Source organism: Coenobita brevimanus, chromosome 29 (genome assembly GCF_032717465.1).
Source record: "Coenobita brevimanus isolate Jiangsu-jjx chromosome 29, ASM3271746v2, whole genome shotgun sequence".
Lineage (NCBI taxonomy): Eukaryota > Metazoa > Arthropoda > Malacostraca > Decapoda > Coenobitidae > Coenobita > Coenobita brevimanus.
The window spans coordinates 28,943,152-28,959,185 of NC_136982.1; the positions used below are offsets into that span (position 1 = coordinate 28,943,152).

General features: G+C 44.3%; 1 protein-coding gene across 3 annotated transcripts in view; it reads left to right on the plus strand.

Moving 5' to 3' along the window:
- Positions 1-16,034, plus strand: part of SecS (Sec synthetase) — a 203,652-nt gene that overhangs the window by 121,076 nt on the left and 66,542 nt on the right. For all 3 annotated transcript variants that reach the window (XM_080268681.1, XM_080268682.1, XM_080268683.1), the window contains one exon: positions 9,516-9,701. In XM_080268681.1, coding sequence (XP_080124807.1) covers positions 9,516-9,701 — 186 coding nt within the window. The remainder of the gene's footprint in view (positions 1-9,515; positions 9,702-16,034) is intronic.

Below are 16,034 nucleotides of genomic sequence, written 5' to 3' on the forward strand. Positions count from 1 at the left end.
AAGCTTATGACAGAATAGATAGGCAAGGTATGGGGAAGGTATTAAGAATATATGGAGTGGAGGGGAAATTGTTGAGTGCTGTGAAGAGTATGTACGATGAAGCTAGGGCTACGGTGCGAGTGGATGGTGAGCTGAGTGAGTTCTTTGATCTCAATGTGGGACTGAAACAGGTTTGTGTGATGTCTCCATGGCTGTTTAATATATACATAGATGAGGTTGTAAAGGAGGTGCAAGGTAGGGCAGTGGATGTGGGGGTGGCTCTAATGAATGAGGGTGAGTTTGGAAAATTCCGGTGTTGCTGTTTGCTGATGATACAGTATTGTTGAGTGAAGATGAATGGGAGTTGCAAGGTTTGGTGAATGAATTTGGGACGTGTGTAGGAGGAGGAAGCCGAAAGTTAATGTAAACAAAAGTAAAGTTATGGTGTTTGAGAGGAACGAAGTCACAGAATGTACATTGAGGCTGGATGGCGAGGATATGGAGAATGTGAGTGCATTCAAGTACTTGGGTAGTGTTATGAGTAAGGATGAAACTTTGGGGGATGAAGTGTGTGAAAGGGTACAGTAGGGAAGGAAGGTTGTTGGCTCACTGAAAGCAGTGATGAGAAATAGAGAGATGAGTATGGAAGTTAAGAAGTCTCTGCATGATAATATTGTGATCCCTACCCTGACGTATGGAAGCGAGGCATTGACCTTGCAAGAGGGGAACAAGTCAAGAGTGAGAGCAGTGGAAATGAGTTACTTGAGAGGAGCATATAGTGTGACATGGAGGGACAGGTTGACGAATGAAGAAGTGAAGGATCGTTGTGGGGTGTATGTGGATGTGGTTGAGAAGATTAGGAGAAATACACTGAGGTGGTTTGGACATGTGGAGAGAATGGAGAATGAAAGACTGACTAAGAGGGTGTATGTAGGTGAGGTGGAGGGAGGGAGAGGGAGGGGTTGACCGAGGATGAGGTGGAGGTATGGAGTTGAGAGGTATATGAGGGAGGGGGGGGTGAGTTGGGGGGAGGGTAGTCAAATTGTGGGTGGCGGAGCAACTTGGAGGCGTTTTGTCTGCGGCCACCCTTTGCTGGATAAGGGCGTCGGGCTATAGATGGATAGATAGATAGTATAGAGTACTTACAACACGTCCATGGCAGTTCATTACAAGGGTTAACCTGCCTCCTCTAATGCTCTGGCAGTGGTGAAAATGCACTTGAAGCACATACAGTAATCCAGTGTTGTGCTGCACTTAATCCTATGCACTATGAGTTATAACTGTTTGACACTGCACTTTCTGTTCTTGATTGCACCTTGCCAGTTTCAACCACCAGTTTACACTCTGTACTAAATCTTTGCACTCTGAATGGTAATTTCATAACACTGCAGAACACTGTAAATTCCCATGTGGTCTAGTGGCGAGGTATTGCAGTTTATTCACTGGTTATTCACAAAAACGAGCACATGTGGCATGTATTAAATGAGCGTCTAGTCAGTATGGTATGTAGGTGGTAACTGGGGAGGCTGGGAGGGATGGGGGAAGCAAGCAGCGAGGGTAAACACTGCTGGTCGACAGAGCGGGCTAATATCAAAGTATGGACGAAAAAAATGTCAGATTTTTTTTTTTTTTTTTTTTTTGGGGGGGGGGGAGTGTTCCAAAGGCCCAGACCCAAAATGTCCAGTAAGTGGGGAGTCCAGATAGTCGACATCTGGATAGTACAGGGATTACTGTACATTTACAGATGGGGGAAAACATATTTTTTTTATAATAACATGTTCACCTTTCTCTATCATTTTACCTTGTTATTTTTGCAATATATACTGCTGTTTGTCTGTTGTGAGTGTGGGAATGTATGATATTTTCTGCTTGGGTAAGGAAAAAGGGTACAGCTGGATGTTTCCCAACACTTTACATGGTCAGAATTGTGAGTCGACCTGCCATTTGCACCTCGCATGAACTGATTAGCAGGAAAGGAAGGAAGTTCTATCCACCCACAAAAACATTACATGAACACAGAAAACTTTCCTGTTATGCTTGTAAAAGGCAAAGAATATGTAAAATGATTCAAAACAATGGAACAAACCTGAGCAAATAGGTAAAAATATCAAACAAAAAATAATTTTTCTTTTATTTTCATGTCTGTTTTGTTTATGCCTGTGTTTTATTTATTATCATAAACAGGGTGGTTGTGTGTGTTTTGCAAGGGAGGAGAAAGATGTTATTTTCTGTCTAGGTTGAGATAATGGGTGTAACTATGTGTGTTTAGGCATGGCCATGAGTGAAGAAATCGTACATCCACTCGTCATGGCAGCAGGTGGTGAACTGACAAATGAGTTGTGAGAGTGTGAAGTGAAGGTCAGTCTCATGTCCCAGATGTTCATTCACTTCCTGAAAGTTTTCACAGTTTTCTACAAATCGCACTGCGTCGAATGATCCAGACCAGAACACAAACCTAAGCAAACTGGTAAAGATACCAAGACAAAAATGTATTTTTCTCTTATTATCATGTCTTTTTTGTTTGTGCCTGTATTAATTCATAATCATAAACAGGTGGTTGTGTGTGTTTTGCAAGAGAGGACAAAGATGATATTTTCTGCCTGGGTCGAGATAATGGGTGTAGTTATGCTTGTTTAATCGTGACCAGGAGCGAAAAAATCGAAAATCCACTCATCACAGCAGCAGGCTCTGAACTGCTTAATGAGGTGTATGGAAGTATAGTGTAGGTCAGTCTGAAGACATTCAGAATGTTCGTTCACTTCCAAAAAATTCTCGCCGTTCTTTATAGGCCACGCTGAAATGACTCCTGTGGCTAAATGTCATTTTTGACACTGGTGGCCACAGAGGGGTAGAGTATTAGGATTAACCCACCACATGCCAGCCACTCCAAGCCCTAAGTGTCACCCCCATGCTGGCCAAATTTTTTTTTTTTTTTTGCTAAAATGATAGATTTTGATGTGAAAAAAACGAATATGACCATAAAAAACTCACCGGAGGCTTGAAGTGCGTTTTTCTTAGTCCCTTCGGCCACTGGCAGGTGTGAGCGGACAAGGAATCCCCAGCGGCGGTGAGAGAAAATCCGTTTTCTGTGCAAGGTAAACTCAGGTATTCTTGCCAACATGACTCAGGGAAGGTATAGGAATGGTCTTAACACTTTTCTGTCCACTTCACACCCACAAAAAAAAAAAAGAAAAAAAAAAATCTTATTATTTCATAAAGAAATCATGTTTTTTTTTTTGGGGGGGGGGAAAATCACTTACTCATGCAACACTATACGTATCACTGTGAATGCATTGTCTTACAGTTACGAGAAAATATGCATAACTTGACTTCACAATGTACAGCCCTTTCACTTACAGTAAATTGTTTACAACATGCCTTCAGTATACACAGACATTACCAGAGTATTTTTGATTATCTCACTGTGAATATATCGTCTAACACTTACGAGAACATACGTAAAACTTTACTCCACAACGTTCAGTCCTTACACTTACGAGAAAATATTTACATGTCATCATTGTATGCAGTACTTATAACACTCTCTGAACGTCTTTTTTCGTATTTACAACACTTTTTGAGCGTCTTTTTATCGCTTATCATTACCACACTATTGTTTCTCAATAGTTAGCAAGAGTGTGGTACTCCTTGAAGCATGGGAATATGCACAGTCCTACATCACACTCTGCACACATATACCTTGAGTCCTTCCGCTGAGTACGTGGCCTTACAGTGCTGTTTGCATGCTTGTGACACCTCCGCTGGGGATTCTGACGTGTTGCACTTGGAGGGACGATTTTGGGGAAGTGTCTAGAGGTGAGGTGGAGAGGTGTGGCGGCGGTGTAGTGGTGGCGAGCAGCACTTCTATCTTCCCCATAATACCCCACTATCTCCCGCACCAGCTCGTGAATATAGCCCTCGAAGGTCTCTTGGATGCCAGTGGTATGTGCATGGAGATAGTGAGCATTGACGACAGTGATGTCGAGGAGATGGAAGAATAATTTTTTTACCACTTCATCGTGGGCCTGGCACAGTCAACGCTGGAAATCATGGCGTCTGATTGATCCACCTGCTGCATATTCACATTGTACGCCAAGACAGGTTCTGGTTTCCAGATGTGGCGCCGCCCTTCTGCCCTGTAATCTATACTGTTTGTCTGGTGTACAGTACAAGGGGCCGATGAACAGAGGAGAGGAGGAATACTTTGCGGTTGTGGTGCCATGCTGTTGCGAGGATATTATGTGCTTTGTAAAAAATAACCGTTTTTCTGAAGCTTCCTCCCCACCTTCACCATGTGCCGGCGGTTCTTCTTTACAGTGCTGCACAGACCAGTGTCATGCAGGTGAAGGTACCTGGCAAGAAGGGGGCTTGTGTACCAGTTATCGAGGTATAAAACGTGCCCATGATGAAGGTATTTCTCGATCATCGTTTTTACCACAGGCCCTGAGAGTCCCAAACTTCTATCTTCCATGCTGTCCGTCTGAACACCAGTGTACAGGACAGTGTCCTGCACATACCCAGTCTTACAATCGCACATCACGAAGATTTTGAAGCCAAACCTGTGTCTTTTGCTGGGGATATACTGACAAAAAGCAATAGTACCTTTCCATAGCACTAGACTTTCTTCTATGACGAGGTCTCGGTGTGGAGAGAAGGAGGTACGGAATTTTTCTCGAAGGTGATCAAAAACCTGACGTATCTTCCTCATCCTGTCCGTGTTGTTTGCGTTAGCAGGGTCAAGGGTGTCAAAAAAATGAAGGCGGCTCAGGATGTACTGAAAACGATTCCTTCCCATCACCTTACCAAAAAATGGTGTCACCATTACTGGATTCACAGTCCAATACGAGGGAAGCTGATTTTTTTTCAGTATCCCCATCAAAAGCACAAGTGCTAGGAACACATACATTTCACCCAGGGTCACGTCAGGATCAAACAGTTGGCTGTGTTGTGTCTGTGTTGTTCCCCCATGTTCAGATGCAGCAAAGGCGTTGGTCAGGGCCACAATCTTCAAAACAAACTCCACAGGAAAGTAGTTCCTGAAAAAATCAAGCCTACTGGAGATATGGTGAAGTTCAGGGACACTACACCCCGCCTCATTTTCGTGGGTGAACAGGTGAATGTGGGGGACAGAGTCACTACTGTCCTTCCACTCCCACATCGTTTCCTCCTCATCATCATCGTCTCCGTGTTCCTCAGACTGTAGGGAAGCATGGGAAAATGTGGGGAATGGGGGAAGAGTTTCATGTGAGGTGCTGGGTGTGGGGAAGGTGGGAAGACTTTGTCCTGAGGTGCTGGGCTGAGCTGGGTCACGTGGTGGCAAGGGAGAGTGCGGGCGAGATGAGTCACTCTCCCCCAACAATGGAACTTTCCCAAATCTTCCACTCTTCCTCCTCACACTTTCCTCCCCATGGAGTGAAATCCTTTGCCTCCCCAACCACCCCTCAACTGCAGGACTACCTTCCTCCTCCCTTTCCTCCTCATCGTCGTGACGTGAAAGACGACGACATGCAGGTGGCCTCCTACCACGTGTTGCCTTAGTGTAACCCACTTACCTGGATTTTGTAGGTGAGGGAATTTCGTCATCGCTACTACTTTCCTCCTCAGGCTGGATGTAGTCCTTATCCTGCGTGTCTTCATCCTCCAGATCACTTTCCCCAGTGTAGGGAACCCTCAGGAGGTCCTGAATCTCCTTGTCAGAGAGACCGTGGCGAGACATCACTGCAATGTATGACCGACACAAGCAGAGTGAGGCAGAGCGAGCGTGAGGCGGGAGCACGTGGGTGTATGGGCCAGGCCGCCTGAGGGCAGATAGAGGAAGGGTTGCCCTACAAGCACACCAATTTTTGCGCACCTAGCTTGAATATTGCGGTCACAATGAATTTTTGAAATCGAGACAGTTTTAAAACGTCACCGGCGCTGAGCACGCAATTTCGTCAGACTGTTTTAAAACAGCACTGGCACGGAGCGGGTTAACATAACAGTAACCAGAGTTAGGCTGCTTACTGGTATGATGATGTTACATATCTCCACGGCACTCTTCCCCCATCCCCGCACCACTGATGTTGTTGTCACTGTTGAGATGTTGCTGCTTCTGTATTCCCACCATCGTCATCTAAGTTGAGCCCTTTGAAGTCTGGAGCTGAGATGATAGATTTGACATCATCCAGTGCAGAGATATTTTCAAGGTCAGAGTCATCAGAGGTGGGTGGATCTTGCTGTTGTGGAGATGCCTGCTGCCTGACACGAGGAAATTGGAAGATGAGCTGTTGTTAACAGGCATTGACCCCAACATTAAACATGTCCATGTATGCCCCAACTCCATTCTTGATGAGCCGACTATGTTTAATGGGAACTGAGTTGAGTAGCGAATCCCAGTGAGCTAGGTGTGTGACATAGCTGTGTGGGAATGAACCATGTAACTTTTAAACAAGCCCTTTGTTGCAGAGTAGGTAACTGCATAACTTCAAAACCGCATGACTTAGCACCACATTAATCGAGGTTTGAGTGTACATTGATAGCCTGATTATCTGGGCTGTATGGTGTGTGGCGGAAACAAAATCCAGGAGCTGCTAGATTGATTTATTAACCCCCCAGTGGTCGTGGGTTCAGAAATTTGCGTGCTCCCCTGTCCAGCCCCAGGACCATTTTTTTAGAGTTCTAAAATTAATTTCTTTTCTTTACAGATGTGAAGAGAATCATCTTGCGCACCTTGAAATGTGTTTTGTTTTTAGAGTCCTTAACTCGCCGCGTGCCAGTGCTGTTTTAAAACGGTCCGACATAATTCCGCGGCCAGTGCCGGTGCCGTTTTAAAATGGTTTAAAATAAAAAAATTCACTGTGACCGTATTTTTCAAGATTCGTAAAAATTGGCAGGCATGTACAAGTATGGTAAATGTTCCTCTACCATCCCCGAGGCTGTCAAGGCCATACACTCGCTCACTCTACCCCCTCACGCTTGCTCTGCCTCACTTTGCCTGTGTGCCTCACCCAGTGCTGTACATAGTGAAGGCATTTTGTAAATATTTTCATGTAAGTGTAAGTTGTAAATATTTCCTTGTAAATCTATCTATCTATCTATTGCCAGATGCCATAATCCCGTAAGGGGTTGCCATTTGACTCTGAGGTATTTGTTTTACGGGGAGGGGCACTAACCCTCCACCAACCCACTTGTTCTTGTAAATGTAAGGACTATATAGTGAAGTCAAGTTGTAAATACCTTCTTGTAAGTGCCAGGACTTTACGTAATGAAGTCAGGTTGTACCTATCTTCAAGTAAGTGTAAGATAATGCATTCACAGTGAGAAAGACATGCAAATTGTGATAGATGTTGAAGTAATAAATAATCAGAAAAGTGTACTGAACATTGTTATACCTTCTCAGCATAAATACCTGAGTATACCTTACATAGAAAACGGCTTTCTCTTACATACGTGGTGAACGTGAGAGAGCGGCTGTACCTGTATACGAGTATGCAGGACTCAATAAAACCCATTTCTGAGTCTCGGCGAGCATTTTAATCATGAAATTTGTTGTTTCCACATCAAAATCTATCATTTTAGCCCCCCCCCCCAAAAAAAAGAAAAAGGTTGAAAAATGGCTGGCACTGGGGGGACCAATAGGGCTAAAAATAGCTGGCACACGGAGGGTTAACTCTTCCTGTGAGTCACTATGATTCACAAAAGAATTCATAAAATTATGACACTCGTGCTGTATGGACAAAAACATCTGAAATCAAGTGACCGCCTGACTGCATAGGATGGTAGAGTAGGGTCGTGTAAGCTTACCAGTGAACATCGTTCCCATCCCATAATTTTTCACAATTTTTTATAGCTTGCGCTAACTCGATGTCACTGACACTGGTACGGTAAGGTGTTGTTCAACGCCAGTGGCTATTAAGGGGTTAATGGATTACATTATTGTTTGTATCAGTACTCTCTTTTTCACTGGTACACACAAGAATGAACAAAAGAATGAGCAGTAAATGTGCGCATAACTTTAAGCAGCAGTAATACCTTACTGATTCAGCTCATATTCCTCCATTTTTCTGTATTTTTCTATTTGTAGGTTGTTAAATTATCTTTTTTTGCAGAAAAATTTCCCCCCCATTATTGTCATCACATTCCATAAGCTGTACCTATGATTGTTTGTTTATGGCGCAATGGAAAGAAATTACTCAGTGTACTCAAACGTGGTTTTTGTTTCCCGGTTTCTCAACTGTAGACTAGGTTAGGTTTGGTTAGGTTAGGTTACATTAGGTTAAACTGCAGTTAAGCTAGGTTAGGTTAGTATTTGTTAAACACTTAGGTTAGGACATTCTCCTCCACCAATACGCTACTGAATCGAATGAGTTGTCACAATGGAACGTTTAGCCCCCAGAAATAATCAGAAAAATATAACAGACTATCAGGAGAAAGAACTGATTTGGTAAGGTGAGTCTACTGGTTAAAGTAAAGCGTATGTTTAGCGAATGAGCAAACGAGCATCTCTCTGGTGGTGCATTCTTTCCTTATTTATCGGTCACCTCATCAAACTCCACCCCACCACTCTCGTAAGCTGGAGGCGTATGTGGTGGGTAGACCCGTTCCCTTCTTACCTGTGGCTCACTCGCTAGCAACTAAATGCTCTCCGTTTAAACAGGAGCTATTGTACGGATAATTTTATGTATTACCGTACCACTGTATCATTCGGTCAAGGCCTGGATATGCCAAAATCCAGATATTGTGAACATGGATAATCGAGCTTTCACTGTAGCGTACTTCACTTGTTGCTTTGCATCAGAAATAAGTATAAACATAAGTTTCTTAGCTCACCTAAACTGTTAGTTTTTTCACTTCACTGCACTTCACTTACTGTTTGAACTCCAATGCCACACTATTGTTCCATCACTGACACTAACACATCTGATAAGCAACAAGTGCACAAGTTCATCTTGAACCAAGAAATTGACTGTAGACTTACACGAGGGCAATCACATAAGCAAAAACAGCAATTGACCAGTGAAGCTTCATGAATCACAATCATATCAGCAAAAATTCTGTTGTATATTAAAGAAAGATCGTAACATTTTTGTCATTGTATAAGCAATTCATTGAATACCGGTTCATCATATGACAGAGGTCTGCCGTATATAGTGTGTGCATTTGTGTGTGCATACATTCATACATATTTATGTACATGTATAGTTGTTGTATACAGGGTTTGAGCTAAGCTCATGTAGTCATGTCTCCATATCTTAAATTATCCAGTCTTCATTTAAACACACAGGTGTTCTTTGCATGCACTAGCTCCTCTTCCAGACTGTTTCAGATGTGTAGACTTCTGTGTACGAAACAACAATTTTTTCACATCATGTAAGCATCTACTCCTCTTCAAATTACAGTATATTCATGTACTTTTGTCTTTCCATCATCAGTTTGTGTGTGTGTGTGTGTGTGTGTGTGTATTTGTGTGTGTGTGTGTGTGCATGCATGCATGCATGCATGTGTGTTTTTTGTATGTTTGTCTCAGAATATTTATCTGTTCACTCAACGATTCACAGGCCGAGCTTCCAGTAGTCCCATCTTGGATGCCTTCATAACCCTCCTTTCCCTTGGTACTGAAGGCTATGCAAAATTGATGGTCGAGCAGAAGACATTGAAGGCTGAATTAACAGAAAGTTTAAGGCGAATAGCTGAGAAGCACGGACTAAGGATAATCGAGGCAAGGAGTAATCCAATATCTGTCGGTAGGTGGTTTAAAATAAGTAATGTACAGTAGAGAGGGAAGGGGAATAATAGAAGAGAAAATATAGGATTGAGGAATGAAATTTTTTTTTAATAATTCAGGATTGATCCCATAACCCTTTCACTACGTTTTATGACTATAGTCGTTCTATGAATTATTCCGTTTCACTGCGGAATACAACTGTAGTCAACGGGCCTCAGAAAACAGTTTGAACTGGCCATGTGGTACTTCAGGCTCTCACCGACGTTGCTATGGCAATGGCATCCCAAAACGTGCTGCCCTCATACGGTGGCAAGTCAAAACATCACGTCAACAACCATGCCCGCCCAGCCGATCGAGCTCTTGGCTGTGTGTCACAATTTCTTGGAGATTTACCATTATTTAGGTGAGTTATATGCATTGTAATGTGATTGGATGTTTTTTAACAAGATACTAGGCATGTAAGTGCACAGAAAATGATAACGAATATAATATTACATTAAACACCAGATCTTTATGTATCAGTTAGCCAGCATCTCGGCGTTCTTTTAGTTAAATCCCGGGCAAATTTTTGATGTATAATCGTCCTCCTGATAATATATGTAGCTATTAAGGAATTTTAGTGCTGACAGTGGATTGTTTCGTTTCGTTTTTAAAGGCTCCAACATGCTTGCATGTGTCGGCCTTGGTCACCTAATGGTGGCTCTCCACGCTGCACGATCCATTGCAGCCTCCCTGTTCAGTCCCTTAACCCTAAGGTCACACTTAATGACCTCGTCCCATGTCTTTCTCGGTCTACCCCTCATAACCCCACCCCCAATATTAACACTTCTCACCTTCCTCACCCAATTATCATCCCCCATCTTCTCCACATGTCCAAACCACCTCAATCTACCTTTCCTCATCACAACACCAATACACTCCAGTCCCATCCTACCTCTCAACTCTTCCATTGTAAACCCAGCCCCTCCAGGCCTTGGACGCAGGGACGCACTGCACATCCACCTAATCATTGTCATTTCTGTACGTCTGAGCCGGCGAATGTCTTCCTCCTTCACTGCCCAGGTCTCACTGCCATACAGCATTACACTCCTAACACATGCTGCATACAAAGACCCCTTAGCACGTAGGGAGAGCCCTCTCAATGTCAGGAGAGGCAAGAGCTCCCTGAACTTCTTCCAACCACTTCTCACCCTAGCCACAGAGCTAGCTCCAGCCCCACCTCCAGCACACAACATGTCTCCCAAATAACAAAACTCTTCCACACACTCAAGTGATTCACCAGCAAGTTCAATCCTTTCACGTCTGACGATCTCCACCTGCTCACCCCGGCACGCCGTACACATAAAATCAGCATTATCTCGCAGTCTACCTCTGATACCACTACATCTCTTATGCACCCATTTATCACACACATCGCACAAGATGGAATTACTTCCCACGCCCTTGTGGCAAACTGCACATGGCCACTCTCCCTCGTCTTTGACATTACCGCCACCAACCCTAGATATCATCACTTTTGTTTTATCTGCATTTACCCTTAAACCCTTTTGCCCCATACCATCTCTCCACTTCCTAAACCTTTCCTCCGCCTCCCTTTCGTTCTCTGCAATCAACACCAAATCATCAGCATACAACAACTCCCACGGGAGTCCGTTTCTAAAGTCACGTGAAAGGGCTTCAAGTACCATGATAAACAACATGGGACTCAAGACTGACCCCTGATGCACACAACATTCACAGAAAACTCATCACTCAAATCTCCATTCACTCTCACCTGGGTGTGAGCACCCACATACATGGCCATAACCACCCTAACCAGCCACTCCTCCAAGCCAAGCTTTCTCATTGCCCACTTCACCACCTCTCTAGGGACTCTGTCAAAGGCCTTTTCCAAATCAACAAAAACAAAATAAAGATCCCTTCTCCTACCAATATACAGTATTTTTCCTGAAGCTGTCGAACAATGAATATGGCATCAGTGTCCCCCTACCTGGCATAAACCCAAACTGCATCTCATCAATATTCACTCTTTCTCTAATCGTACCTTCTAAAACTCTCTCCATTACCTTCATTATCTGATCTAAAAGCTTTATACCTCTATAATTTCCTCTTTCCAGGGCATCACCCTTCCCTTTATACACATTTACAATTACACTCTTCAGCCAATCATCTGGGACAACACACTCATAAATAATCCTATTTATCAGGTCAGTGACTAAACTCACCCCTATATCGCCTGAGGCCTTCAACATTTCGGCAGTCAACCCAGACACACCTGCTGCCTTCCCCACCCTCATCCTGCCTATTGCCTCAGTCACAGTAGCAGTATCAATCAAAGGCCAAGGGCCAGACACTGGATCTGCTGGCTCCAAACCTTCCCTGTCCCAGTCAAACTTCTCATTCAACAACCGGTTATAATGCTCTCTCCATGCATCTTTAATATCCTCACTGTTCACCACTACCCTTCCTTCATCATTCTTCACACACTGCTCACCTATGATATCCCGATTATCCCTCTTCACCTGACCTGCCACCTTAAATATATTTTTCCTTTCCCCATGATTTAGGTTATCAAGTAATTGTCTCAGTGACTCAGACTTTGCCCTGTATACCTCTCTCCTAGCCCTACGCTTGGCAGCCAAATATTCCTCTTTGCTACCACCCTTCTTCCATTCCCGGAAAAGCCTTCTTTTCTCCTTAATTGCAGCTTCTACACCCTCATCCCACCACCAAGTTACTTTATGTCTTGGTGGTCCTCTTGTCCAGCCGCATGTTACATCAGTAACTCTCAAGAAATTGTTCTTGAGGGCTCTGTACTGTTCATTAACGCCTCTGTCTACAGCTCCCTGTTCAGCCACCACTCTCCTCAACTCGCTATAGAAGGCATCCCTTACTACTTGGTTTTTCAGCTTCCATATTTTCCTCCTAGGTACATAAGTCCTCTTTTTCATCACTTGTTCTTTAAGCACCATATCACAAATCAATAGTTACTTTGACATCCCTCACTAACCTCCTGTCGGCCCTCCTAACCAGAAAATATTCTATCTGACTGCTATTTCCCCCAGACTCATACGTAATTAACCTACTGTCTCTTTTCCTAAAATATGTGTTGCACACAATCATGTCCGTTGCCTCCCCAAACTCGAGTATCCTTTCCCCTTCTGCATTCCTTAGACCATATGCACATTCCCCATGCACTCCTTCATAACCTTGTGCTGCTTCACCTACATGACCATTTAAGTCCCCTCCCAAAATCACTATCTCATCATCCCGCATACCACCCACTACACGTATTAAATCATCCCAAAATCTATCTTTCTCTGATTCATCCAATCCTGCCTGTGGAGCATATGCCGATATAATCACAGCTATCTTTCTTCCCAACAGAATTTTCACTACCAATATCCTATCGCTTACTCTCAAAACATTCATAACATATTCCACCCATTTCTCCGCAACCATCACACCAACACCTCCATATCCGTCTGTCCCCCCCTGCCAAAACAACTTATAGCAACAGTCCTTCCCAACAATCTTTCTGGCTGATCCACCCCTGTACCGGAGTTCCTGCAAACACGCCACATCCACCCACCTCCTACTGAATGCCTCAACGACTTCCCCTGCTCTTCCCCTCAAACTTCCCACATTCCATGAACCCACTCTCATCTCCATGGGTGATTTACTGACCTCAGGCTTGCTTTGAAACCTTTTTTGTTTTGTCATCTTCAGTATTAATAACTGGGGACAGACACAGCACAGGTCCCACTCACTGCACAATCTCAGGTCCAGGCAATGGATCTGGGACCTCTAGCCCACCAGCTTACCAGTGGCTGTGGTAGTGGCCTCGGGGCACCCTGCCAGGACAGCTGCAGGGACACCCTCCAAGCGCGTCTCGGCACTGCAACTATCCCGCCATTATACACCCACTGATAGGGCAGCCTCCTGGGGCGCTACTCCCAGGTTCGGGCCCCTCTTTATTGGGCGGAAGCGGCAGCCTGGGAACCGCAATGCCCTTTACCCTCTAGCACAGGCCCGAGCCCCATCTCGCCCTGGACCCATGGTCTATGCCGGCGGAACCCCCGCCACGCCTCCCCCCAGAAGTCCGCCACTAGGTAGCGGGGGCAAAGTTTTCTGGCCGCATGCCCTTGCTGGCGCCAACCCCTGTAACGTAGTGGGATACGTTGTGTGAAATGTAAAGTGCATGTGGTGTAGTGCATAGATAGTTAGAGGAAATGTTTGGGAGAGTATGCTGGTCTATTCTCCATGTTACTGTCACACTGAAAAGGTCAGCAAAGGGGGATGGTTAGATAGCTAGTGAAACAGGAGCTCCAGCTCTCCCTATCACCAGCATTCCCATTCCCCTCGGGAGTACTACCCTGTTCAGCCCGTGCTACGGCCTCCTCCTGATGTGTAAGTATTAGGCAGTCACAAAAGTGTTGCAGAGAAGTACCTAATACCATTTTGATTTTTGCTGGAGAATTGACACTTTTTGAGAATCAAGCCGAAAATAAATTCCACAACGAAAGGGTTAACCCCTACATACCGGGAAGCAGCATAGGCTGCAGCAAAAGGGGTGGACGGTGACTGCTGGGTGACGGGAGGTGCCGTAGATGCAATCTTGCCACAGTTTGAACTTGCTGCCATTTGACTCTGTCACCAATGGGTAGGGAGAGACTCCTTCCACCCAATGGAAGCATACCTCAGTCTTCTCTGTGACTTTGCCAGGTGCTAAACAGTGTTTTCTGAAACCTCATCTAATTCCATTCCCGCCTCATGCGGACCCCTTGCCTCATCCATCCCTGCCAAACCCCTGCCCAAGGATAATAGGAAAGGGCTCAGCGATAGTGCCATAGGGCATTCCTTGAATGCCACTGTGTCTAGTTTATCTAGTAGTGAAGAAGTTATTACATTGAGAGTGAAGCCAAAGCCATGGCTGCATGCACACACACGAAAACATCCTGCTTTTAGTGCCAAAAGTTACTTATCTTCGTCACGTCCATACCCATCAATGCAACCACCTGCAGACCTGGAGATGCTTTCATTCACAAGAAGAAAGGTTGGTGAGTAATATGGTCTTTAATTTGTTTCCCTAACCACTATACTTTCTTAGATATGAAGGTTTGAAAAAGGCTATTTTGGGAAATATGGCCATAGTGAGAGGGCGGCCACACCTAAAACATTCCCGTCGTCGGGGGGTTAACTACTGTACAATGGCATTTTAAAAATTTTACTCTTCTGATTTTCAGATGATTTTAATCAGCTTTGGGGAGACAGCTTGAACTAACGGTACACAGGTGTCCCTCACTTAATGATGGAGTTGTGTTGCTGGAGATCATATTAAGCAGTCTGCTTAATATGATCTCCATATTATGAAGCCGATATATTATAATGGGTTCAACGAAGATTAGTTGCCGGTGGCTCAAGCTGGCCATATAGGGGATATGTACACAACCTTCTTAACATTACATATTCCCACTGTAAGCTTTTGTTGATAATTACAGCATAAATTGTAAAACAGTGCAAAAATAATGTGTGAGAAGTACAAGGTTTAAAGGGAAGCAAATAGCAACTGACCTGTTGATCGTTTTATGGTTGTTTGTCATGGAGGTTATAACTGACAAAACTTTTCTTCTAGTTAAAGACAAGGATAGAAAAGCTGGAAGTGTCCAGAGAAGAAGAAGAAGAAGAAGAAGATTATAGAGAGGAATATGTAAGTAGTGGGGGTAGGGGAGGGATGGAAGAGAAAGGGTGGAGGAGAGAGGAAGAGAGAGGGGGAACAAGGAGAGGAGAGGAAAGGGAGAAAGGTTGAGGGAGGGGGACTAGGGAGATGTGGAAGAGGAACAACAGAGATGGAGGTGGAGAGAAGAGGAGAGAGAGAGAGAAGAAGGAAGAACAGAGTAATAGTAGTAGTAGTAGCTGTAGCTGCAATCCCAGACTTATGTGGACATCAACAAAGTGGACTTTAGCCTGAAGGTGTCCTCCTTCTGCAGCCTACCATTCTTCTTTAGGGGAATGGGGAGGTTTATGATGGACATTTGTATAACCAGGCAGTGGAGCCACCCAGTCATGTTGGTGCCAACTCATGAAGACATCCCTCTCCAGCACCAGTGTGACTAAGATGATGCTGGCCAAATTGTACTCACCTCCAGCAGTGCAACTATTTCATGCACATATCAGGTACCTATTTCCATTTTAAAGTTCGAAGATAATTAATTTTCTTATTTTTACCTGAGTGACCAAAGTATCAATTGGCAATTTCATGGTTAATGAGTTTGATTTTCCTGATTATGCAGCAGCCTTAGCTGAGCAGCTGGAGACCTTCCAAAGAGCTCTCAGGGCACTTGAGAGGCAC